The sequence below is a fragment of the Ostrea edulis genome, chromosome 1 (assembly GCF_947568905.1).
Source record: "Ostrea edulis chromosome 1, xbOstEdul1.1, whole genome shotgun sequence".
Lineage (NCBI taxonomy): Eukaryota > Metazoa > Mollusca > Bivalvia > Ostreida > Ostreidae > Ostrea > Ostrea edulis.
The window spans coordinates 100,225,423-100,253,003 of record NC_079164.1 but is presented as its reverse complement, the minus strand read 5'-3'; the positions used below and the strand labels follow the sequence as shown (position 1 = coordinate 100,253,003).

Genomic DNA, 27,581 nt, shown 5'->3' with positions numbered 1-27,581 from the left:
TAGATAGACGCTTGAAACTTGTAGAGTTGATCAACTAACATTAGTCCATTGTACACATACATTCAAGTTCTTCGTCCGTCACTTCCGGTCTATACCGGAAGTATTTGAAAAATGTTGATTTTCCGATTTCTTCGAGTGATTTCTCAGAGATGGTGGAGAGATTTTCTTGAAATTTTCAGGAATAATGTCTTATGAAAGGACCTTCCTATAACTATTTTTGTTTTTACAAAATTCACTTCCGGTCGGAAAATATGGTCGATTTTCTGTTTCTCAAAAGGAATTTTGTCCAGCATTTTTCTTGGAAAAGGTAAAATATAGGTTCATCAATTATTCAGGAATTATAAATCTCCGTTTGCAGTCGTGCAGTAGAGGGTTGAACATGTCGACCGTCACTTCCTGTTGTCACCGGAAGTGATTGAAAGAATCGCAGATTTCAAACTTTTTCTTGTAAATTGAAACCTATACTAGTTTATTAAGTCTCTTTGAAAGTGTCAAAAGAATATTGACTCCGTTGGTAGTCAAAACAACTACTTCCGGTTTCTTGATAAAATACATTTTTACTTTTCATCTCTTTGTCACCATAAATCTCGCGTATATTTGAAGTCTTTCATATGATTTTCACATGTCATAATAAAAGTATCAACTTCTAGAGTTTGGATCATTTTCTTTTTCAAAATTGACTTCCGGTCGGTAGTAACCTACTACTTTTTCTTTCTTTAGTCTACTTCTTTTTGCTGAGAACTCTTTCAGATAGAGACGTGAAATTTTCAGGGAATATAGACAGTAAAGAGTCGCTGTCATTTATAGGAAAATGCATCATAAAAGTACTTCCGGTCATCACCGGAAGTTACGAGAAATGAGTAAAAAATTCGATAATACATTTCTCATTCATTGTTAAGGCACATTTTCTGATATATTTAAATGGTTTTCGTAGGAACAGAAAGTTCTTTACCGGAAGTGGTCTAACGGAAGACCTACTCATTACTAGTAATGAGTTTCTAGTTATTATTAAGGTCTTCCGTTTCCAATGGAAGACCTTCTAGTGATTCTACTGTTTATTATTAAGGTCTTCCGTCTCCTGCGGAAGACCTTACTATTATTGTTCGCGTTCTTCTTCTTCATTATTATTATTATTATTATTATTATTATTATTTTCCTTGGTAGTACACGCGTTTTTCTCAGCCATTTCTCGATCGATTTTCACGAAATTTTCAGGAAAGATGTCGTTTGGTGACGAGACTTTGCTTGCAAAATTTCGTGCTTGACGTCACTTCCGGTCAGGAGTTATCTCTCTTTTAGTGACTTTTTGAAGGGCCTTGTTGTCCACGCATCTCCTCCGTTAGTTTTGAAGCTAGAGTCTTGAAATTTCTACACAAGATAGAGTAAACATTTTAGAAGATTTGTGGGGGATTCGATTTTACCGGAGGCGATTTGCCTAAACGCTCGCCTGGACCTGAAAAAATGGATGCCAAAATGTTTCGCCGATTTCGGCGATTTTTGACCTTTGATCTCCAATATCTTTTTTCTTGCATATATTTTGTTAAGACATGTAGAACAAAAGTTGTGCACATTTACAAGATCTTTTCGAAAATATCAAGATTTAGGGGCTAGCCCCTTCAATTAGGGATCTAGAAGGGCTCAAAGTCTACATCAAATATCTCAAAAATCGTTAATATTTTGGTATAAGTCAAAGAACAAAAAATGTTCATCTCAACAATCCAAATCTATTCATATAAAAATTTAGGTCATATGTTACGTAATAAGGGATTTTAAGGGCCAAAACCATAATTTTTTTACCCCTTGTATCTCGAAAACGACAAATATTTTGAAAAGCAATAAAGAACAAAAGTTGTTCAGAATGATGATCTGAACAATATGCATATTTCGTTTTTACCCTATGTGGCCCCGTTAGGGAGCTACAGTTTGGCCCCTAAAAATTACTTCTAGAAATAACTCGAGAACGGTAAAGAATTTCTAAATACTTGTTGAACAAAAAATGTTTGAAATGTCATGACCTTTCTTACGATATCAAGCAAAAGGGGCTGACCCTTTAAATTAGGGGCCCAGAAGGGTCCAAAGGTTGATGAGAATATCTCAGAAACTATTAATATTTTGTAATAAGTCATTGAAGCGGAAATGTTCATCTAAACGAGCTTGTTCTTATCAAATAAAAAAGTAGGTCATATGTTACGTAATAAGGGATTTTAAGGGCCAAAATCATAAATAATTGACGCCTCATATCTTGAAAACGACATATTTTTTGAAAAGCATTATTGAACAAAAGTTGTTCAATGTGTCCTAACCTATCGATCAATATCAAAAAATGGGTCTGTGGGCCTCATGGCTCGCCTGTAGAGTCGATTTTTGTCGATATCAGTCGATTTCAAAAACTTGTAACTGGTAAATATTTTGTAAGGACATATTGAACAAAAGTTGTTCACTTTATCGAGATCTATCGATTGATATCAAGAAATAGGCCTATGGTCCTAATGGCTCGCCTGTAGAGTCGATTTTTTGTCGATATCGGTCGATCTCAATAACTTTTTACAGGTAAATATTTTGTAAAGACATATAGAACTAAAGTTGTTGAGTCTATAGAGGGCTAACAAATGACATCAAGAAATAGGCCCGCGGGCCTTATGGCTCGCCTGGAGAGTCGAATTTCAAACGAATTTCACCGCAACTTTGCTTCAGAAGCTTATGATATGAAAAATTGATTATATCTAAAGTGTCTTAAAGTCGGAAACTAAATTGGGACTCATTTGTCTTCTTCTTTTTTTTTTTTTAACTCCGAGTGCATCAACAAATCGGACGGAAGACCTACTCGTTGCTCGCAACGAGATCGTGTCTAGTTATTATTTTTTTTTTTTTTCCTTTCGTCTCCGAGACCGTTGGATGGATTTTCCTGAAACTTTCACAGGTTATAGGGAACGATGGTACCTCGAGGCATTTTTTTCATTTTTCAAAATTCACTTCCGTTCGTCAGATACGTCCGATTTTCCGGTTTTTGAAAGAAACTTTGTCCGGGGGTAAACTTGAAAACCACTAAAGATAATCGAATGAAACTTTCAGGGATGATAGATCTATTTTCTCTATGGTGCATGCACGTAATATTTTTTGTCGCCGTCACTTCCGGTCGTCACCGGAAGTGATCAAATAAATCATCAATTTCAAACTTTTTTCTTTCAAATTGAAACCTACTTTGGTTTACTATATCTCGTTCTAATTCTCAAAAAATGTTGACCCCACCGGAAGTTGAATCTCCAACTTCCGGTTATATCAAAGAAAGACTATTCATTCTCTCATTTTTCAGTGCCATAAATCTCGGTCATAAAACAAGTTAATGATTTCAATTTTACATATGTTATAGACATTATAAATGCCTAGTGTAAATTTAAATATTTTTGTAAAATTCACTTCCGGTCGTGAGATATGGGGTGGACATATTCAAACCTTGTTTTTTCAGTTTCTCAATAATGAATATAGATAGACGCTTGAAACTTGTAGAGTTGATCAACTAGTATTAGTCCATTGTACACATACATTCAATTTTTTTGTCCGTCACTTCCGGTCTATACCGGAAGTATTTGAAAAATGTCGATTTTCCGATTTCTTCGAGTGATTTCTCAGAGATGGTGGATAGATTTTCTTGAAATTTTCAGGAATAATGTCTTATGAAATGACCTTGCTATAATTATTTTTGTTTTTACAAAATTCACTTCCGGTCGGAAAATATGGGCGATTTTCTGTTTCTCAAAAGGAATTTTGTCCAGTATTTTTCTTGGAAAAGGTAAAATATAGGTTCATCAAATATTCAGGGATGATCATTCTCCGTTTGTAAGCGTGCAGCAGGGGGTTGAACATGTCGACCGTCACTTCCTGTCGTCACCGGAAGTGATGGAAAGAATGGCAAATTTCAAACTTTTTCCTTTAAATTGAAACTTATACTAGTTTATCAACTCTCTTTCAAAGTGTCAAAAGAATATTGACTCTGTCGGTAGTCAAAACGACTACTTCCGGTTTCTTGATAAAATATCTTTTTACTTTTCGTCTCTTTGTTCCCATAAATCTCGCTTATATTTGAAGTCTTTCATATGATTTTCACATGTCTTAATAAAAGTATCAACTTCTAAAGTTTTGATAATTTTGTTTTTCAAAATTGACTTCCGGTCGGTAGTAACCTACTACTTTTTCTTTCTCTAGTCTACTTCGTTTTGTTGAGAACTCTTTCAGATAGAGACGTGAAATTTTCAGGGAATATCGACAGTAAAGAGTCGCTGTCATTTATAGGAAAACGCATCTGAATAGTACTTCCGGTCGTCACCGGAAGTTACGAGAAAGGAATAAAAAATTCGACAATACATTTCTCATTCATTGTTAAGGCACATTTTCTGATACATTTAAATGATTTTCGTAGGAATAGAAAGCTCTTTACCGGAAGTGGTCTAACGGAAGACCTACTCATTACTAGTAATGAGTTTCTAGTTATTATTCTTTTTCTCCGGTACTTTTTTGTCCGGTAGTGTTCTCAGAAACTACAAAAGGGATCAATATGAAACTTTCCAGGATCATAGTATAGCGTTTGTAGATGTGCATAGTGATAGTCATTTTGTCTCCACGTGCATGCACGCGCGCGCACGTGCATTCCAATTTTGGTACAAAAAATGGAAAATCAGAATATTGAAGGAAGCGATATAAAACCTAAATAGGATGATAGTATATCATTTGTACATATGAAAAATAATAGTTATTTTGTCAGCACGCGCACGCATGCGCGTGCACGCGCATTACGAAATTTGTACACTAACTTTGGAATGAATCTAACTTTTTTGTTGTTCATTGAAATGGCTTGAAATTCATATCATAGGTAGATATTGAGACCCTTAACTGATTTGCATGGTCAAAATTACCAATTTGCACGCGCATGCACGTGCGCTTCATTTTGATTGGATAATACTGAAACGTTTGTAACTATCTTATCTATAAAGCGAATGAGATGATATTCACAGCATACGTAGACAATATGTGTATCTATATATTGGTGTAGCAAAAAAATGCCAACGCACACGCGCATGCGCGTGAAACGTTTTTTAAATGTTCAATTTTTAAAGGACGATAACGTTTTTGTTTTTCGTCAAATTCTATTGATATTAATGGTTTAAATGTGTCTTGGTACTCCTTACAAATTGCTGTGGTTAGAATTACTGCTCAGCACGTGCATGCACGTGTGCTGAATTCTGATTGGACGATTTTAAAATCGCTATAACTTCCTTATATTTGGTGGAAACGTTATGAAATTCACACTGTGGGTATATGATACACATGCCTGTTGAACGACATCAACAAAAAATCGGAATCATACACGCGTGCGCGTGTATGCGCGTGCAACGCTTTCTTTCATTTTTTGGTACTGAAATGACCATATTGAATTTACTACATGTAATTAAAGGCTAAAATAAAATGATTTTTTGCTATAGATTCACAAGTACATCACTTTTTAATTGGGGGAGGTTTGGGGAACATCTGTAACGGTCCCCGTTACAATTAGAACTAGTTATTATTATTATTCTTTTTCTCCGGTACTTTTTTGTCCGGTAGTGTTCTCAGAAACTACAAAAGGGATCGCTATGAAACTTTCCAGGATGATAGTATAGCGTTTGTAGATGTGCATAGTGATAGTCATTTTGTTTGCACGTGCATGCACGCGCGCGCACGTGCATTGCAATTTTGGTACAAAAAATGGAAAATCAGAATATTGAAGGAAGCGATATAAAACCTAAATAGGATGATAGTATATCATTTGTACATATGAAAAATAATAGTTATTTTGCCAGCACGCGCACGCATGCGCGTGCACGCGCATTACAAAATTTGTACGCTAACTTTGGAATGAGTCTAACTTTTTTGTTGTTCATTGAAATGGCTTGAAATTCATATCATAGGTAGATATTGAGACCCTTAACTGATTTACATAGTCAAAATTACTAATTTGCACGCGCATGCACGTGCGCTTCATTTTGATTGGATAATGCTAAAACGTTTGTAACTATCTTATTTATGAAGCGAATGAGATGATATTCACAGCATATGTAGACAATATGTGTATCTATATGTTGGTTTAACAAAAAATGCCAACGCACACGCGCATGCGCGTGAAACGTTTTTTAAATGTTCAATTTTTAAAGGACGATAACGTTTTTGTTTTTCATCAAATTCTATTCATATTAGGGGTTTAGATGTATCTTGGTACTCCTTACAAATTGCTGTGGTTAGAATTACTGCTCATCACGTGCATGCACGTGTGCTGATTTCTGATTGGACGATTTTAAAATCGCTATAACTTCCTTATATTTGGTGGAAACGTTATGAAAATCATACTGTGGGTATATGATACAAATGCCTGTTGAACGACATCAACAAAAATTCGGAATCATACACGCGTGCGCGTGTATGCACGTGCAACGCTTTCTTTCATTTCTTGGTACTGAAATGACCATATTGAACGTACTAAATGTAATTAAAGGCTAAAATAAAATGATTTTTTCCTATAGATTCACAAGGACATCACTTTTTAATTGGGGGAGGTTTGGGGAACATCTGTAACGGTCCCCGTTACAATTAGAACTAGTTTTGTATGTTTTAAGAATGAAAAAAATGTAAATTTATATTATGCTAAAAGAAAGATTTTTGTTTTCAATCGAACATCGTTTTTATATACACCTGTTGGGTCCCTGCTGCACGTGTTCTTAAAACAACACACGGGGGAGAAGACCCTGTGTGTATATGTTCAACGCGTCGAATACAGGATGTCAAAATGGTAATGTCTCTACTCCAGGGCATGTGATCTGCTTATCAGCTTACAATTACCTATACCCAACAAATTTTACCAGTAATTAAACTAAGGTGTTTGTTTTTAATTCCTTCGTCAAGTGCTGGTTTCCTCGCTTACAACTTACTAATTTCTTTTATTACGGTACATATGAATGTCAATATCATCAAAATTACTCTCTAATTGCATGTTTTAAAAATCAAAATTTAATATACGTTGTAGAGGAAGGTCACACATATGACAGGGGTGGCGTATACCCCAAAACTGTGTTTTACTTGTTATCTACTTTTTGGTGTTATATTACCTCCTTTAAAATATGCATTGCGTTTTTCCCCCCTCTCTCTCAGATGTTCAAAGCCCCAAAAATGTAATTAAAATTTGAGAATTTGGATCCAATTAATATTTTATTTTAATTAGATTGATGTTTTATTTGTATTGATTACCAAGCGGTGTTTGTGTGGCTAGTCTAATGTTGTTTTAGCGGTTTCACGGGTAGAGCGTGCGTTGAAGCAGACAGGAAGTGTTATGTAACAGATATACACATACCCGAGACGTTCTCTACACAATGTCTAGAAGAGAAAATGTACTGTGTTAGGTATAGCTATACGGACACCTATATAATACTCTCTTTCGAATTGGGGAAAAAATGGTTTGGAGAATATTAATTAGAACATATCCTCACACCACTTGTCCCCTCTAATCTAACATTTTGTATCTACAACTTTCGCGGTCCTACTAAACAGAGTACGATAGAGTACTTTAGTAAAATTTCATAATTTAATGCAATTTAACTGCTGTTCGCAGATGTTCTTACTTTAGTTTAACCTAATAAATGTATATCTGGAATATATTGTGTTTGTTTTCATTATTTTAGGAATTATTGTAAGTTAAAGTTTACCGTTTGATTCCGATCCCGATCAAATTTAATACTTTTTCAAAACAAACTACTAATAATCGGGATCGGGATGCCGTAAATCTTCAATACAATGTTTTTCTGGTCAAAATATCGCTAAAATACCAAATACTTTTGACAAATATTGCACTTTTATTTTATAATCATCTTTATTTAAGTGGTATACATACAAATAAACAATTGAATTGCATTAAATATTGAAATTTTACTAGCGTACTCTAAAGTACTCTGTTTAGTAGTACCCCAACTTTCGTATGCTGCGGGTCACGTTTATGGAGACGTAACTTGGGCAGAATTTTGTCAAATGGTTAAAAATTGTCCTCACTTTACACGTTTTATCCCCCCTCTCAAATTTTATATAGAGTTTGATGATACTAGGCTTTCCTTTTCCTACTTTAATATTTGCGTGATACATGTTTTTCTTAATATATATTTGTACAAATACATGTATAGACTTATATTCCTGAAAAATAAGTTATGAAACCACCAATCTGTGATTGATACTAACAGGGATAATGAGTTTTCGTGAAGTTACTTTTGCTCTTTCACGGGTAAAGCGTGTGCCGATCGATGTCTGGGGCGTTGGAGCAGACGGTATTCGGAGTAGACAGGGCGTGTTATGCAACAGATATACACATATTCACAATCCAGTCAGCTATGTTAAATAGTACTCTCTCTCTCAAGTTTTATAAAGATTAGAATTTGCTGATGCAAGGTTTTCCTTTCCCTACTTTGATATAAATTTATGTTATCCATGTTTTGTTTTTAAATATTTGTACAAATACATTGTATAGAATTAAATTCCTGAAAAACAATTAATATGTGATTGATACTGAGAGGGATAATCAGTTTTCCTGAAGTTACCTTTGCCGTTTTACGGATAAAGCGTATATATATATGCACTTGTATATGGTCATCTTCCGACATTGGTATATGGTAATCTACCCTTATATTGAATGTGTGGTTCAATAAGGGTATATATAATACATGAGAAGTTTTTGTAAAATGTGTTTTACAAGCGATGCATGCACATGTATATGGCAATTTAATGATTTATTTATAGTATTGCTGAAAAAACGATGTTTTCAGTTTATGATTTTTTTTATGTTAACGGGAGATAACTCGCGTTTGTTGAGGGCATTAATCATCTACAGGCGAGACCGCGGCGAGGACAGCGGGATATGCAGGGTTACCCGAGATATACCGCGGTAGCTCTATCCCGCGGGGGGAGCACGGAAAATACGGGATCCGCGCTGGCCGTACTGTATATAAAATCTTGAGGTGGCTCACTACACCTTGAAAGAGTTTATCCAATCAGCACAGAATGATTTAATCATGAAATATAAAATGATATGTAATAAGTTCATGTGTCAAAAGGGCAAAAAAGAAAGAAGCAATTTTGGGCAATATTTCAATAAATAATACAAAAGACACTGGAGGATTTGAACTCGGGATCAGCAAGTCAGTAACATAATACCTTATCCACTGAGCTATGTAGAGACACATGTACACACAAATCAATCTTACAAGTAATTTCACAAACATGTTGTGATGTGGAGTCATAAAATGTAGAAGTCTTGATGTAGTGAGCTACCTTAAGTACATGATACGATTTGTCAATATGTGAAAGCACCCATGTAGTCACGATTTACATTTGATCCAATCTTGAATGGACATCAGGATAGGGGCAGCATCCAGGCCACCACACGATGAAGGCGACTTGTTGACTCTTTGTTTCTCTTAACCAATAAATGACACACGATAACTTAATAAACCACACGTAACTTTAGAAATTGAAGCCGACTTAACAAGTTACTTGTAACCATTGAAATGAGAACTTTTTTTTCACACGATATACTAGGACAGATTTCACACCATATCCTGGAACAGATGATGCACAAACCCCAAGCCAGTGAAATGTTTTTAATATAGGTCATGTGACCCCGATGTACATTCTACAATTCAGCATATAATACTATGTGACAATAGGTTAAGTGACAATTCTATGACATGGTTTGATGAAAAACTTGCAAGACTGTTTCAAAGGTCTGTTCGATGTATCTACAATCAGCAAAACAGGAAACCCACTAGCAAACCACTACAGCTAGGCGACCTGATTTTTCATGTCGTGAATTGTTACATTTTGCAGAAAATTTGACAATCCTATTTTAATATACTTTTGAATATTTTCTCTATGGCAGTTTACTTCTGAAGAACACGACTTTCAAAGAAATCTGTAACATATCTGTTGTACCTGAAGCAATCAAGAAATGTATATACATCAAAGAAGGCACGACTTTACAACCTTTCAAAAGCATAATTTTGCTTAATGGATGAAATTCAGCATGCACATGTATTTTACTCTGTAACTGAACTGATGAGGTGATAAGAGATAAAAGCCTGCAATGCTGGAGATAAAACTCTCCAGAAACTGATATCGGTAGCAGGATGGAATCCCAACCTGCTGTCAGGTGTAGGGTACAACAAACAGTGGTTTACAATGCCTTGCATAATAAAGATCGGATATGTTTGGTGGGCAATTCACAACAACTTGTGTACAATTAAGGAGCATATGCTACAAGGGCTATCATTTGCCCCAAGGAATAAAAAAAATTCTTTAGAAAAATCACAAATTTCACCTAATTGCTATATATAGTCAAACAGAAATGAACTGCAATCTAAAATATGTCATTATTACAATAGTACACTCAAAAGCATACAGATAAAATGTCAGAGAATTTAGTGATTCTAAATTTTTACAGATGAAATGTCAGAGAATTTAGTGATTCTAAATTTTTCAAATACAAAACATTACAATTTACCAGAACAAATTTAAAGTTAGTTTTTGGTTTTTTAACCTCGAGAGCACAAGCTTGCTCCAACCCCAATTTCACAAGTAACATAAATGGATATAGGAACATGTATGATCTTGCATTTTCCAGCACAAAAAAAAAAACCTTAAAAAATACTGAAATGACACCATTCTACCATCATGTCTACAAGACAGGATCATTAACCAGTCACTACTGATAATACAAATTCCAGCTTGAAACTCTGATAGGGGGAGGGGTGGCAATGTTGCATATGGTACTTAAAATGGTTTTGGCAGCTGTGACCACAGCAACAGTTTAACATGAAATTAAAATCACACTGATCAGCACCAAAAATGAAGTGAAAACCAAGAAAACTGAATGAAAATTGGGAAAAACTGATAGACAGAATGTATAATTTTACAGCAGTGATATCAAAGAACTCTCATGCATAACTCAATCTGGACTCCAGTGACAGAGAGAGATCCAAATGTGGTGAGAAGACTCATGCAGAGAATATGGTTGTTTTAAAGGAGGACAAAATAAGAGTCCAGATAAACTGTTAACAGAAATCTATACATAGTAGGAGGATTAAGGCTGAACATGAGGTCTGAGCCATGCCAACTGATAGAAAGCCACAACATGGACAACTTCAATACACTTCATGTAGGGGGGAGGAGGAGTAAAACATGGGGACACATTATGTTGCAGTATTCCTCTACGACTAAATCAGCCAACCAATCAGCACCAAGCATGAGACTCCGAGCAGCGGGGCATGCACCACGTCAGCCACTCCATATATGGAAGTCGTTGCCATGGACACTAGAAGGATCTAGGAGGGCCAAAGGTCATGAATCCATGACAGAGTCGCCTACAGGAGAGAGAAAAGTCAGCAGCATCAGCTATGTATAATCATACAGAGTTCTGAGTGTTGTTAGTTTACATTTGTTTCTTTATGTAAGCGAAAAAGGAAAGCACCATTATTCTGAGAAATACATATGTATATGATAACCTGGTATTGGTTACAACAGACATTCACATGATAAACAAACCCAAGTTTACAACAAATGAAATACATGATAAATTGCACTCTGAGACACTTATTTATAAAACAAGCATGAAATTATACAAATAACATTCACATTGATATAGTCTCTCACATCTGTCTCCCTCTCTCTTACGTTTCAAAAATCTCTCACACAGTTTCTCTAAATAAATAATACTTCTGCAGGCATGCTATAAAACATCAATTATATGTTTCACAAATAAAATGAATTATCATGCAACTATAAAATTATTCTAATATACAAAACAGATTTGTATCATAATGCTCACATACAAGTAAACAGAGTCTGGCTGTCCTTGTACAAACCAGCTGTATCGATAATGTACCTTTTTGATATTGCAGCCAAAAAACCAAAACGAAGTTTTAGAGAGGAAAAAAGGATCATGCAAACTTTTGTATGAAATCTGATTGGCTGTAAAGGGGCCACATGACTGATCACATGACATCCACAAAGAACTCACAAGGATTTCCCATTGCCATTTTGAAAGACTGTCTACTACTGCTGAGATCTTGTGGCACATTAGATAGATCTCTCGGTGATGGTACAAGATTAACTCGCCTCGCACTCGCCAAGCTCGTATTATCGGAGTCACTGCCACTTCCTCCTGGACTACCAGACTTCCTGTCTTTCTCCTTCCGACTGCTCCCAGAAGCACTACTTCCTAAAATGATAAAAATGATTGAATACTATTTTGTAAATGAATAAATCATGCCAAATTAAATAGAAGTATTGCTTCCAGTGGTACAGGGCACATTGATTAGCAAATCCATGCGGAACCATATCTACAATAATCTATATAATAGTCATCACTGCATTAATCCTGTCATCTGCTGCACACAGATTAGCGGACAAACGGTCACTCAGTGAGAGTGGTGTGTTGGCAACAGAAGCAATGAAGCAGGTTGTCATGGCTACACTCTGGTGGGTCGAAGGTCAGTGTCTACAGAGTTACTAGTACGCCATGCATTACTTCCCCTGAAGCTCTGCTCACTCCATCCCACACACATGCATACATGTAAACAGCTGTACCTTCCTACAGGAAGATGTGAACCTTGTCACCATCCGGCGACTCGGCCTTCACTTCCTGACCTTCGTCAACTTTGTCTTCAGAAGTCTCTTTAATTCTGACCATCTTAGTCGTTTTGTTTTCTGCGACATTTTCTCGCTTGGTCTCGTCAGATTTTTTCACATTTTTTTCTCTCTCCTCAGCACTCCTTTTTATTTCTTTCGATGGATCCGTTGATTTTTTGCCCTTTACATTGTTGTTTGGTTCATTTCCCTCACAAAACGCTTTTGAGAAAAGTTTTTGTGCAGCGGGTTGTAGATTTACCGGCAAACAACAGGCATTGTGAACTGCCAAAAATGAAGGGAACAGGGTAAAACTGAGACATGACATTCTATAAGGAGTGTTTGTAAACCTTACCATTACGTGGTTATTAAATCACTTGTCAGTATTACAGCAGTAACATTTCAATGGAATCATGCTTAAACAGGAAGGTCGCATGTGCATGTATGTATAGTGTTGACACAATATTCCCTTTGACTACTTGACATCCAGTATTAAATGCGTTTTAATGTTTGTTCTTAAAAATTTAATTTCCCTGAATAAATGGTGATAATAAAAATTGAAATTTCTCACAAGAAAATTAATATCATAAGCAAGACTCGAACAAGAAATTCATCGAGAATAAAAAGGACCGAAATGATCATATGAAAGTTTCGGATATGAAAAGCTGACATGGAAGAAAGAGTACCTGGTTTCAATTGTTTTCTATAACTAACTTAAAATGTCAGCTTAGTCTTTGGGAAGAAACATGTGCAACAATCTCTAGTAAATCAAACAATTACACAAATATAAAAACAATTAAGACAAATTGGGGTATGTATATTAAAAAATTAAACAACAACAGGTCATATATAGAAATTTTGATCAAAGAAATTAAAATTGTTTGGATAAAAAAAACAACCAAACTATCAAGTTTAATATTAAAGTGAACAATGACTGAAAATGAGAAGAGAAAATATGGAAAAATCACCACACATAGCACAAAGTCAGAGAGTTAAGGCCAGATATGGGAACGTGATGGACAGCTCTTAATAATTCCGTATATTATAATCACTATTTATGTTATGGCAGGATCCTATCACAAACATGCACACAGTTAATACACCACTGAAATCATTTGGCAATTCACAAATCCTGTGTCGACCAGTATGCCTAATGGATATAGATTTAATTGCAAAACAGTTGTGTTAAGTACTACAATCTACTACAAGATGCTACAACACAAATTCCCCCAAAAACTGCACCAACACACCAAAAACATGCCATTAAAATGCGACTAATTAACAAACCCTTCACTGGAAAGCCTGCTTGAATAGACACTTCTGTTGAGAAGTTTTGAATGGTAGTGTAAACAAATGTTAATATTACCAGTGGAGCTAGCTAGAGAGGTTTTGGAATAAGCCGCTTGGATCCTAGGGTCGGATACGGAGTTAATTGCCCCTGTCAATGTCCCCTGTGTCCTGGAGTTATCGGGCCGGTGATCTGTAGGGGGTGGGTTTCCCCCTGTGTGGGTTCCTGTACTATGTACATGCTGATGATGATGATTGTATAGTTCTTTATCTTTGTCTGTCCATAATTTTCGGATATGATTGTAAGTACTGAGAATACATGTGCAGTCTTTGGGGGCGACTGTAAAAACAAAACATGGACATGCAAGCTTCAGTACAAAAACTAAATCTCAAAAAGCTTACAGGATTAGTTGCACAACAAACTAGCAAACAAAATAAGCTAATAAAACAAAATAACGACTACTGAGCACTTTATAAAGCCAACAAAATGGCACAGGACCTGCGAGTCCAAAGCATTATATTTTTATTGCAGATGTAAACAATAGTGAATTTCTTGTACACCATGCCATGTGATAGCTTACCTGAGGCGCTGTGGACACTTCCAGCACTGTTATTGCCCCCTCCTGCACCCCCAGCTCCCGCAGTGAGCCCCGTCATTCCACTGACCACACTCTTATCCCCATCCACAAAGCTACCCATATAACTCTGAGAGTCCGTGCTTGTGTAGCTATATGGAGGGATGTAACTGAGGTTTTGTGGCAGGTAGCTAGGGTTACTGCTGTATGGGTATTGGTTGTTCCAGTGAGGGGGTGGGAGGGGGGCTAGTGTGTCACGGTCGGCCTCGGACACCGAATCCACATCCTCCAGACTTAATGCTGACAGATCTGTAACACACAACCACAAAATTTTATACAGAATATATAGATTACACACAGAGAGAGGAGAGATATAATGTTGTCCTTTACTGACTAAGTACTCAAAAGTCTTCCTAAACCCTTAACACTTTGATAATGGATGAACTCAGAAGATATGAACATGATAATGAATGCAGACTGAATGTATTTGATATTAACAGTTACAGTGTTTTAACAAGCATACTGTCTTGCAATGGCTAATAAAGCTGCTAAGCATTGCTGATAATATTTGTACTGCCAAGATAAAAGATAAGATACTGAGCAAGATGATGCATATATAAGCATGACTGTAGCACAACACACACATCAGCTGTATTACACAGTTCTCCTTTATAAAACTATAACTCTCAGCACTAATTCACTACAAAGGGCACAATGTTTATCATTTATCAAGTTTTATTTTCATTTGCGATGCTTAATCTAAAACTTAACCAGCATTAAAACAAAAAAACATGAGAAATACATGCATTCATTCAAATTTTAGCATAGAATATTTTAATCTTGTCTGTACATTAGTTTATAACAGAGGACAAATTCTAATTAGCTTTTTATTGACATTAATTAACCTTTATTGGCAAGACAGGTCTGTAACAATAGAATGAATAAATCGGAAAGTCCTATCAATTCATTTTACTTTATACGAGAAAATAAATTTAGTCCTCACTTTCATTATTTGTGAAAAAAAGTTTTAGCGATTGTTGTTAACAAGTTGTCATTGGTTTTGAGAAACCACTAAACATAAATTTTAACAGATTTTGCTTACCAACCCAGCTGAATATTCTGCATATTCAGAGAGGGCAAACAAAGATATTTTAGAAGATGACCCCAGTTCTTCTTTATTTTGAGGAATGCTCTCTATATATGCAGACTGAAGAATCGGCTGTTACCTTACAAACATTCACTTTATCTTCTATACAGAAACATCCATGTATTCCTTCTTTGCATATTTGTCACGTGATATATACATTAGACTTACATGCCCTGATGCAAGATATCCTTTTCAACAATCAAAGTTTAACACACAACTTTCTAAATGCATGCAAAATAAGACAGTATGATATAGATAGATGTAGATGTATGATATATATATACACACACACATTTAGTGTCTACCTATAGAGTAGAGCAATGAAAAATCTTCAGTAAATGAAAATGGTAAGTAGATGAAATGGTTAGTAAATGTAATGAAAATTAGTTAACCGTAAAATCACTATTTCATGGATTCTATAATGATTATTGTTTTTATAGAAATAGACACAAATTATAGTCCTCAATGACTAAAGAAAAGTAAACTTTCATAAAAACATCTACTCAAACGCAAAATCAATACCCCAGTAACACATTTTGGACGCCCTTTGAAAACACGTGATTTAACGGTATTGACAAATTTTGCCAGATCACTAAACAGAACTGTTAAACAACCACATGCCTCAATACACAACCAGAAACTTCCTAATACATTGTACAACCAATTTTCATTCATAATTTTTTCGTTCATGATCAAACCAGTTTTGTTAATATTTGAAAAGGAAAGCTGAATATGGTTTGCATGCAGTAATAATATATACACATATGTAAACTCATCCTAATTTTAGTTTTCTCTAAAAGTCACACATTTTCTCTTGTGGTCATTTTTATAAAGATATTGCAAAACTGAAAGGATATAAAATGATCACAAGTTACTGATGTGTCTCTACATCTAACTGTACAAGGCAATGACCTTGACCTACTAACCTGGATACATGGGCCCATCTACAAGGACAATAAAGTTCTGGTTAACCATGAAAGCCCAAAGGGCAAGGGATATAAAGGAAATGTGAACTGTGTGGAAATTATGTGCTGGACTATGACAACCGATGAGAACTGCGAAGATCTGATATACCTCAGCTGGAGATTAAATCTAACTATAATTCTCTTATAAAAAACTTTGCTGTCATGTAAATCTGTTGCATTGTTTGGTTGATCAACAAAGCTCAGGACAGGGATGCCAATGTGCTGGGTTAGCAAAGATATTAATTTTACTACCTCTCATTTGCACTGGGTCTCGCTTGATATCAAAACATCAAAGGTAGAGAATTTTTCATTACAAAATATTGCATTAAGCAAGCCCTGAATATTAATACAATCTTAAATATTGTCCTCCAAAACCTATGATTAAATTCATCATTTAGACATTCATTGATCAAACAAATTGAATAGAATACTCACTTCCGTAAATATCTCCAAATATGTAATAGCACTGTTCAGAGAAGGTGATTTTATTGACTGTGTGTCGAATGAATCCAGCTTTCAATAAATTGCAGGCATATTTTCTGGCATCCCTCCTATCAGCAAATCCATCTACATGTGTAAACAACCAGTCTACAAGGTCTGAACCTGTAAATCAACAAATCAAGCATCTTTTGTATTTCTTATAATATCAAAACACCACCCCCTCTCAAGATTTAAACTTCCATGAAATATACGTTGCTGTTATAAATACACATTTCACAAGCAAAACTTAAAGAATCCTGTGACTTAATACCTATAAAAGCATTGGGTATTGTAATTTTTAACCACATTCTATCATAAATTTCCAGACCTGTGACTTACCTATAAAAGCATTGGGTATTGTAATTTTTAACCACATTCTATCACGAATTTCCAGACCCGAGTCAGGCTGGGCCATGGCTTTCACCACTGTAGCCATATCAGTATTAATCGAGAGATTCAGGTCATCAAACCCTGAAATTACGCGACAAAACAATCAGTTAATACTTGTATTAGACCTGAAATCACGCAACAAAACAATCAGTTAATGTTTGTGTTTACACCTGTAATTAACGCATGTAAGAATTTCAATAACTGTTAAGGTAGCTCACTACACTAAAGCTTATACTCTTTATAACACTACGTCACAAGATGGCAATTTAAATGTTTTGTGAATTTATTTGTTTAGCTATCATCGTAGCTCAGTGGTTAAAGCATTGGTCTAGTGAACCGCAGATCTCAAGTTCAAATCCGCCAGAGTCTTTTATTCGTATGGTTTGAAATAATTATTTTGAAAATCATGTTTTCATCCAAATTTGCATATTTTCTGCCTTTTTGGCAGATATATACTTATTATATATCATCAAATCTTTTAAGATTAAATCAATTCGTACCGATCTGAGAAACTATTTCAGGGTGTAGTGAGCCACCGTAAGTTAAATCTTGTCAGTGTTCTGAAAAACTTTATAAAGTGAATAGAACTTGAGCATTGTGTCACCTTATTATGAGAGTCAAGCAGTTACATTGAAATGCAATACATGAGACCTGAGTTTCCTCAGCATGTACCTACTTTCAGACTCAGGTATTGAGCTGGTCAATGAAGAACTTGTAGATGTCATATTGCTGATGGAGGGGGCAGGACCACCAATACGATTCATGTACTCTCTCTGCATGGCCGTAGTATGGGCCACCCAGGCTGAAGGGTCAATAGGTCGTACAGGTTCCTGCCTCGGAACTGTGAAATACCCTTTAGTGGGATTAGGGTCCCAACATTTGGCTACGACTAGAGTTATAGGGCTGTAAACGATACAAGAAACATTAAGTACACAAACACAAAGCAATGTACAATGTACTTTTTATACTATGCCCATAGTACCACAATTTCAATGTGAGAAAAAGTCGATTCTATACGTCAATCTTACCCAGGCTTGGTTACAGCTTCTCTCAGTGTCCGTACAGCATCATCATTACTCATGTTCTCGAAACTGACACCGTTCACTTCCAGAATCATGTCCCCTGGCTCAACTCGGCCATCCTGGGCCACAGCACCTCTGCACAAGGAAAAGGCATTTGCTTTGTCACAACATAAATTATCCATCATTTAAAAAACGTAATTCATTAATTCAGACAGCATTATAATATTCATATTACAGAATGGTAAGAAATGTATTTCACAGAATCTAATTGAAAACATGAGCTAACATGTTCTGGCAATTATAAACAGAAAACTTGCAACAAAGAGTTATATAAAGTTACGCCTGACGTACATTTCCCTCCTGTCGATGTCTTACCCTTTCATTATAGATCCAACGTAAATCCCCCCATCTCCTCCTTTGTTGCTTTGGCCTACGATACTGATTCCTAGGAAATTCACTGTATCTGAAAGAAGAAATTCAAAATCATTTACATAAAAAACTAATAAATTTGAAGGGGAAGTTCTTTTCCAGTTTAGGCTATATCCAGAAATATTGTAGTGTCAAACAGTCATCTGAAGAGGTGGAACATGAGAAACTCACCCATATTTAGAGTCACCGTGATAATGTTAAATGAGAAACTCACCCATGTTTAGAGTCACCGTGATAATGTTAAATGAGAAACTCACCCATGTTTAGAGTCACCGTGATAATGTTAAGAGACATGGTGGAGTCTGTGATACTGCTGAAAGATGATGCCTGCAAAACCAATGTACACAAATTAATACCAAGAATTATAAATTCAAATAATAAAAAAAAAAAGCCATGAGGTCCTTTAAATCTCTATTGAAGCTTTTGCTGACAGTATATATGTGAATGACTCCATTCTTACGCGGCTGATTGGTGGTAGTTTGTGTTTCCGCCTCCTTCGTCGATGTCGCCCGTATCGAGAGGAGGACCGGTTGGTTGTGTCGGTTATTGTGGAGAATCGACTATCGTCCTCCGAATCAAAGAAACTGGTTGTGTCAAGGTCACTACTAGCCATGGTGGAGGTGTCTCCATATATGTGACGGTGTCGGTCATGTTTAGGGTGGCCATTGAGACGAGGTGCTGGAAACACAAAAGTGATTATATTAATGATGTATTTCTATCATAATATTTCATATGAATAATGATAAACCCTGTTTAATTACCAGCAAGTTTGTTACTCGTTACAATCCGTCAAACTTATTTACCCAACAAAAGGCTATATTTAGATATTATTGAAGACGAATTGAAAGAAAGTTAATGCTTTGTTTTGTTCATACACAAAGATAAATATTCAAGATTTATGTTCAAACGTTTCAAAGCATGCATATCATGTCGGCATCAAATTCTGATTTAAGACCCTAAGTAAAAAACACTCCATTATGGGTAGCTACAAATAGGTGATTTGATTTGCATATAAATGGTTAATTTCTCTCTTAATATCCAAGTGCACTTGAAATCTGAATTTATCGCCATCCTGTTTACTTCTAAAATACCGTTACATATGAAATGTACATTCAAAATTAAAGTATTTACTTATTCTATTGGTGCATGGAATTGAAACCAAGTCAGTTCACACCCATTATGTTTTGTTCCTCTGAATTATCATAACAGAACAGATAGGAGAATGAACAGAAATGTGACGCTGTTCCTGCTATTGACCTCTAACCTCTGGATATCAAGCTTTACGTAAAACCCGTCTTCATTACATCACTGTATATCAGTTATTTTCACACAGCGCATACAAAATATCAGACTATAATTGGTACATTACCAATTTGAATATATTCCCTATCAAACATCAGAAATTTAAAATGATTCCAATGTCTAATAAATTTGACACTGTCACTTTAGATAGGTTATTGTTAACAGTGTCTGGTAAGACACAGCCTTTTTGCCCCCCTCCCCCCCCCCCCTAAAAAATTAAAAGAAATGAAGTAAAATAGTTTTGCAGAAATTGTTTTTCAAAAAATACATGTATCTAGTTATGTCATTTTTGTAACTGCATCAATACTAAATAGCAACAAAAAATGATTTTTTTTAATATTCCCTATCAAACATCAGAAATTTAAAATGATTCCAATGTCTAATAAATTTACTGTAATATATCAGTTGAAAACAGATGGACCATTTCCCAAAATTTCTTTAAAAAATATACAGCCAGCAGTCAAAACATGTTAATATCCAGGTGCAGGTGTAATCGGACACATTTCCACATATTTCATTGACACTGTCACTTTAGATGGGTTATTGTTAACAGTGTCTCGTAAGACACAGCCTTTTTGCTCCCCCCCCCCCCCCCCAAAAAAAAAAAATTAAAAGAAATGAAGTAAAATAGTTTTGCAGAAATTGTATTTTCAAAAAATACCTGTATCTAGTTATGTCATTTTTGTAACTGCATCAATACTAAATAGCAACAAAAAATTATATATTTTTTTAACCACCTGAAAACAAGGTGGGACACTATACATTTTATACAGCAATTAAATAGTACTATTTCCAGTTGAAATTTCCGGGGAAGAAAATTTTCACTATGGCACCCAGTTCTTTATTGACGGAGTGCGTTACATAAGCACTAGTTATTAAAGGGACTGAAGGAGGTGAGGTGTACTTTAACAACCAATAAAATTAAGTGAATATCAGAACCATTCTGGCAAGCTGAAACACAGAACATGTGAAATTATCCAAATAAAGCTAATGAATAGTGTTTACATGAAGATTAGACTTGTCAGAAACTTAATGAGCATATACCTGTGTCTGAAACTTCATTAACATTGTAATTCAATTCTATTTTGGGTGGGGTTTTTTTAATTTCAGTAGTAATCCAGAAATTGTTGACAATTAGCTTAGTTATCACTCATCATATTGACAATTTTAGCCATGCTACATGCCGGGTGTCAGAAATCTACTTCCCAGTTACTTCATTTTGAAAGCAGAAACGCAATAGCACATTGAGTTCTATGTAATTATACTCTAATTACAAAATAAAATCATATAAACTTCATCACCAGTTTATGGAAAAAACTCAAATTAGTCTAGTTTTTGTTTTATTGTTTCACTTAAGTCAAGTCTTATTATTTTATTAGTGTCTTATTTTTTCATTAGAAATTAAGAAAATATATTAAAGTGGATTGAGTCCATTGAACTATTCAGCATTTATCAACTTCTGAAAAGCTTACTTTCACATTAATTGAATGGTTTTTGTATCTCCAATATATTGCAATACTCAAAGTTAGACATTGCAATATATCGTTATATGGTTTTCAATCTTGTTATTTAATTCTAGTTGTGGATAGATAAGTAATCTCTTCGCCCACAAGTTAAGGCAATTACAATGAGCCCCCTGCATGTACTACAAAATTTACTTCACACCATAACAATTTAACCAAGTAAATGAAAAAATTCCAAGGGGAAAAAAAATTAAATAAATTTGATTTCATCGAGAATTAGCATTATGTAAACAGATTTAAAGGTGTAAGAAATGCGACATGAAAATTTAATATCAGTGATAATTTCTTTAATGTTCACATTAAACATAGAATCCATCCAATGTATGATGGCAAGAAATGCCTCCAAATTAACTCAAAAATACTCAACAGTTAAGTAAATATAGAATTTAAACAACGGCTTTGAATAAGAATTTTTGTCCACAGATGAAGACCTCTTTTGTAAGCAGTATGCATGTCCTAATGAATGCAGCAGGGATTTAAAGCGTGTTAATGGGATGATGAGGGTTAGGTGCAGACACAGTGGATTTTCTTCGATGCCACACAAAGCTTACCGTTAGACTCATTGTTAAGGCGGTGATGGTTTCTATAGTGGCTATAGCTTTGTCTAGATCGTCCATCTATTGAAACAAAAACATCAGCTAAAGTCTACCAGATCAAATCTATAAATACACCCGCCTAAGGGTTGTGTTAATAAATTCACACACACCTATGTTTTTCTTTCTTTCTATTTTTATTGTATAAATTTAGTAACATCTCCTGGATTGATTTTCCCCTAACATGACTCCAAAATGTAATTGAAACACAATGTCACTGAAGGGAGGAAAGTCATTCGTGATGGGGGTGGTGGTATCCTAAACGTTTTTATTTTATTACTGCCATGTTTACATTCTGTTTCAAGCACCCAAAAGATTGTTATTGAATCATCAACCTTTCAAAATTCACTTGAACATAATTCACTAACAACCTTCAACATTATCCCTGCAGGTATAAATATTCAAAATGCATGAAATTTACGTCATGACTGTGAATCTACTAGGCATTTGTTTGAATTTGTGAAAATGGAAACGGCCAGTTAAAAGTTGTACCTGTTTTCAAAAGATTAGTCTTCTCACTGTTCCTGTCATCATCAATTCTAGAGCAAGAGACAACAAACCAAGCCATATAGGGAAGTCCAACACAGTAGTCAGAACCAACACAAAGTGTTCATTTTCATTAACAGATCGGGAAGTCCAACAGTAGTTAGAGCCCACACACAGTGTTCATTAACAGATAGGGCTCCATCCTTTACAACAGGGACTAAGCCTGTACTATTCAGTCTCCACTCAAGAAATAAACGTGCTGGATTCGTGCACACAAGTTTAAATTCTCACTTGATAGTATCTGCAACTCTTTTCTTCACACTTCAATCAACAAAATTAGTAGTACACAACTCTCTCTTTATAACTGCACCACGATGACATGTAAGACAACATTACTTTCTTCAGGGTTTAAAGTTTTCTCCCGAGATGAACAGATATGCAATCGTTTGGAAACAAGTAAATTGTACCTTTGCTTTATAAAGGTCCATCCACTCCATTCCTAAGCCAACAGAGACCTGTCTGGGTCTTGTTGATAAATAACACCCATGTGACCTTATTGAACATTTTTGAAATCACACCTGATATTTAATTTTGGTAAAACAACAATAGGTGGATAGTTCTGAAGTCCCCACAATAGGGCCACCATTTGCAGCCCAGTGATGATTATACACCTGTGCTTAATGCCTAACATTAAAGACATGAATCCTGATTTTAAATTTAATCAAACAATTCTTTTATGACATATTCATAGAGAAGTGTTAGAATTTTTAAGCCTGGAATTTTCAAATAGTCCAATGTCTTTTCAGAACCAAGTGCCATTTCTGTCATCAAAGGACTTTTCAGAATTCCGGTAACATGACAAGACTGTCCATGTAACACCAATCTGTCTGGAGAATCGAGCACGAGAACAGACGGCTAAAATTTTATATCCTTTTGACAGTTATCAAATCTCTTCACTTCAAAGAGTCTATCTGCCAGCACGCCATCACACACCAATCTTGGCCCTGGTACTCCAGCTCTCAATCAATGGACCCCTGATATACTCTTCTTCATGCCTCAAAATGAAGAGAGGATGGTTCAAAGCATCTCCTTAGTCTGTTAAACTATCTTGTTTAATACTTGTCTGTACTTTAATTTTGCTGTGGCTGCAAACCATTTTTATAATTCTTCTCCTACGAGATAAAATTTTAGTTTGGACTTGTTTTTTGTTTTTGTCTCTAAATCTTGTATACGACAATTCATTGTTCATACCAATGACATCCACTGAACCATTTACAGATGACATTGGATGCAAGCTTGTAACACAAAGATCTGCATTATCTCTCTCCTTGTTAATCTTTCCACATTTCTGGATTAGTTCTGTGACATGATATGTTAACTCATCAGGTTGAAAGAAGGCTACTTCTGAACAAAAGTTGTAAAAAGACAGCAGAGCTTCACCCAGCAGGATTAAATAGCTGTCAGGAGAAGTTGTCGTATGAATGTAAGATTAATGTCAGGAGATTTCCCAATATGAACTCTATCAATGAAGCAAGGTACTTCCAACTCACACCCCCCCCTTCCCCTAAAGACATTACCTGGCATTAATGGGAATCAGAACTATATAGACGTGATCATTACTGACCAATAAATGGCATGATCTAAACAGACTGGCCAAAAATAGAAGAAAAGTAGGCGTAAAGGCCTTTAGAAGTAATGGACATCCTACAAATTGCCTACTCATCTGGAAGATATACACCTTTGGTCAGATGCCACATCCCAGGGCTTTCAAAAGTAGACGGTAGCCGGCGGATTTCCGCCGCCTATAGTAACATTAGGTCCCGGCTACTTTAGTGACAAAAATGTATGACCAATGAAAAAAACTTTTATAAAACTTTAAACATCTTCCAAACTTTTAAGTAGACTCAGAAATTGCGGCCGTATCAACCAGGATGTAAAAACGTGTTTACTTGCGCTAAATTTAGTTCAGGTAAATACCGGCACCTTATTGGTCGTCTGTTGGTGTAGAAAATAATACGTCAATTGCAATAGACGGAAAGCCTCGGATTTACCCAATTCGTGACAACACAGACGAGAAGTTCCGAAAGATAACAACAAGTCCTGAACGTAAAAATCAATGATGTTGACGGAATGAAGAGAACAAATACCCTGTTCAGTTTCAGCTTTAAAAAGGCCAAAAGTGAAAGTGACACGAGTATAATATCAATCAACAATTTTAAAGCGAAAACAGAATTTAATCAGGAAAGATTTCAGACTTGCTATTCTTTTTAATTTGCAAATGCCCATGTGGTATTAAATAAAAACGAAAGTAGAATTTTTCAGCACAAATTCGCTATGTTACCAACAAATCTGTAGCTGTTAACTTGAATTTGTGGAAAAATAAAATCATAGGTCATTTAAATGTTACTTATTAATTTGTAATAAAGATTGTTTGGGTTTTATTAAAAAAAATATTGGGGTGAGCAAAACATGCAGTTTAGTTCATTTCAACAATACTTTCTGCATGTAGAAACTTTCTTACAAAACAATTCAGTCTTATAAACTTTCAGTACAAATGTAGAAATAAAAGTGAAAGTTTCTGTTTAAGCAAAGACACTTAAAAATTAATTGATACAACATTGCAAAAAATAATTACATGTAGTTATCTTGATGCACTTTATTTTTCATTTTGCATCAAAATTAGTACTTTGCAATGTTGAATTTTTTAAGTCTTTGCATGAACAGAAAATTTCACATATGAAACAATAAATTCATGGCAAAAGTAAAAATTTCAGGCAAAAAAATGACTATTTCAAAGCTGCATTTAAGTGCCAGGAAACCGCCAGAATGCAGGATTTTGCGTCATTTACCCCGGAGCCCAGACCCCCGGCCGTAAGGGCGCCAAGCATTGGATCGCCTTCTACTTTTTCATTTCAGCCTCCTACTTTTAAATTTGTTGAAAGCCCTGACATCCAAATTATGAAGGGTTATGTGACTCCCCAGATGTATCAAATTCCAACAGAGAAGTTACAGGTCTTGACGACCTGCTGCAAAAACTATAATCTGGTAATTATTCATCCAGAAAATACAGGCCAGAGGCAACAGAAGAAAACTGTGTGTGAATCCATGGATACATCACCCATGCAAGATTTTTTTCAAAATGGGCCATTCAGAAAAGATTTGTCCAAGCAAGCTAAGAAGAAGGGGTCAATAATGATGTGTTTGAATGAGTGCAGCTTATCTCGAGTGTGAGCATCATGTCAATCACACGAGTATGAAATTTGATTTTAGAAGTTTAATTTTCAGATTCTTGGCTTGAATGAATACATAAAAGATAAAACAATCCAGAAAATTTAAGACAGCTGGATCAAAACCTCCGGAATTTAATGGCAGATGAAGGCATCTTATCTTAACGGGGAGTAAGTAAAAAATCCAAATTTAATTTTGGTGAAAATCCCTCTGAAGATTTAATACCTAGAGATCATATCACACTGTAAATATTTAATGATTAACAGTAGATTAGAAGCTGGGTTTCTCACGCATTTTCTATAGCAATGACAATTGAAAGTTCAATCATTGTTTTGCATTTATTTACTTTTGTACAGTCAGATTTCGGAGGGATTAGGAGTCTGTTATGATGTTTATCTTGCTGTCAGAGTTATTGTTTGTAACCATCTCAAGCTGTTCGAAAAATGACTAATAACTCCTTCCATTTACCTCATTTATATTCAAAATGTTCAAGTAGATATTCTGAAAGGCCCCCTGTAATGGACTCCACCACATACATAAATTTGCAATCCATTAGCAGATGAAACATTGTTTTCAATTTGTGTGTTTTTCTTTTTAGAAACAGCACTAGGATCTTGGTGGCTGTCAGGGGTTTTCTGCACAATGTTGATACTGAGTTCACTATTGACTACATTCACACTTCAGACACTTGAGGTCTGTGTTGTGAAGAGCAACATTGTAATAGACAAGTAAACAGTTACACTAATGGGTCAAATATTCTCCATATGTCTTCCCGGGACACAGACAACATAAAGATTCAAATGCCTGGTATTATATAATCGGTATCTTTCATATATTGAGACTATTAAATCTAATGCATTTTTTAACCCACAATAAAAGCTGGCTGATGTTACAGATTTCTTGTCTGCATGCTTAAGATTCACATTCTTTCTTTTTTTTTATTTGTTAAAACCGTCTACATACACTCGAATTACATCCTATCCTCCACATCACCAGGCATTTAATAAAGGGCATATTACACCCCCTCCCACACACACACCCCCCACCCCCCAAAATCACTATTGTACCAAAAAACTTTACATTGTATTTTTGTAATTTATCCCTCTCCTTTTTTGAAAAACACACAAAGTCTCTGTTGTATGGTAATACTCTATTTTATCCCTCCCCTTTTTCAACACAATGAAGAACCTTTCAACAGAAAGGTCTATACAAACTATAATACAATCCCAGGCTACATTTAAACAGTTCCAAACAAATTCATAACATTAGGCAACATCCACTAAATTATTTTTCCTGTCTATTTAGAATAGAAAGTAACAACAATGGGAAATGAATGACTTTTATACTTTGATTTTAAACATGTTAAAGTCTCCAAGAAAAAAAAAAGTTGCCAAATTTCGGTAGCGAGTCCTGCCATGGAATGTGTGTCCTTATGAGTTGTTTTAAAACCTTTAAAATTTGTAAATT

The 27,581-nt window shown here is 35.3% G+C and overlaps 1 protein-coding gene across 15 annotated transcripts in view; it reads right to left on the bottom strand.

Moving 5' to 3' along the window:
* Positions 1–9,650: 9,650 nt before the first annotated feature.
* Positions 9,651–27,581, bottom strand: part of LOC125670357 (segment polarity protein dishevelled homolog DVL-3-like) — a 34,897-nt gene continuing 16,966 nt past the window's right edge. The window contains exons 5-17 of one of the 15 annotated variants that reach the window (XM_048905481.2): positions 22,359–22,424; positions 19,443–19,660; positions 19,240–19,309; positions 18,929–19,016; positions 18,560–18,688; positions 18,208–18,434; positions 17,481–17,612; positions 17,097–17,264; positions 16,623–16,640; positions 14,556–14,858; positions 14,054–14,314; positions 12,080–12,280; positions 9,651–11,423 (exon numbers count right to left, since the gene is read on the bottom strand). In XM_048905481.2, the coding sequence (XP_048761438.1) occupies positions 11,401–11,423; positions 12,080–12,280; positions 14,054–14,314; positions 14,556–14,858; positions 16,623–16,640; positions 17,097–17,264; positions 17,481–17,612; positions 18,208–18,434; positions 18,560–18,688; positions 18,929–19,016; positions 19,240–19,309; positions 19,443–19,660; positions 22,359–22,424 (1,904 nt within the window). In that variant the 3' untranslated portion in view covers positions 9,651–11,400. Of the gene's footprint in view, positions 12,281–12,648; positions 12,973–14,053; positions 14,315–14,555; positions 14,859–16,622; positions 16,641–17,096; positions 17,265–17,480; positions 17,613–18,207; positions 18,435–18,559; positions 18,689–18,928; positions 19,017–19,239; positions 19,310–19,442; positions 19,661–22,358; positions 22,425–27,581 lie in introns of all 15 variants that reach the window. The other 14 variants (XM_048905474.2, XM_056140747.1, XM_056140761.1 and 11 more) reach the window with 14 other exon arrangements.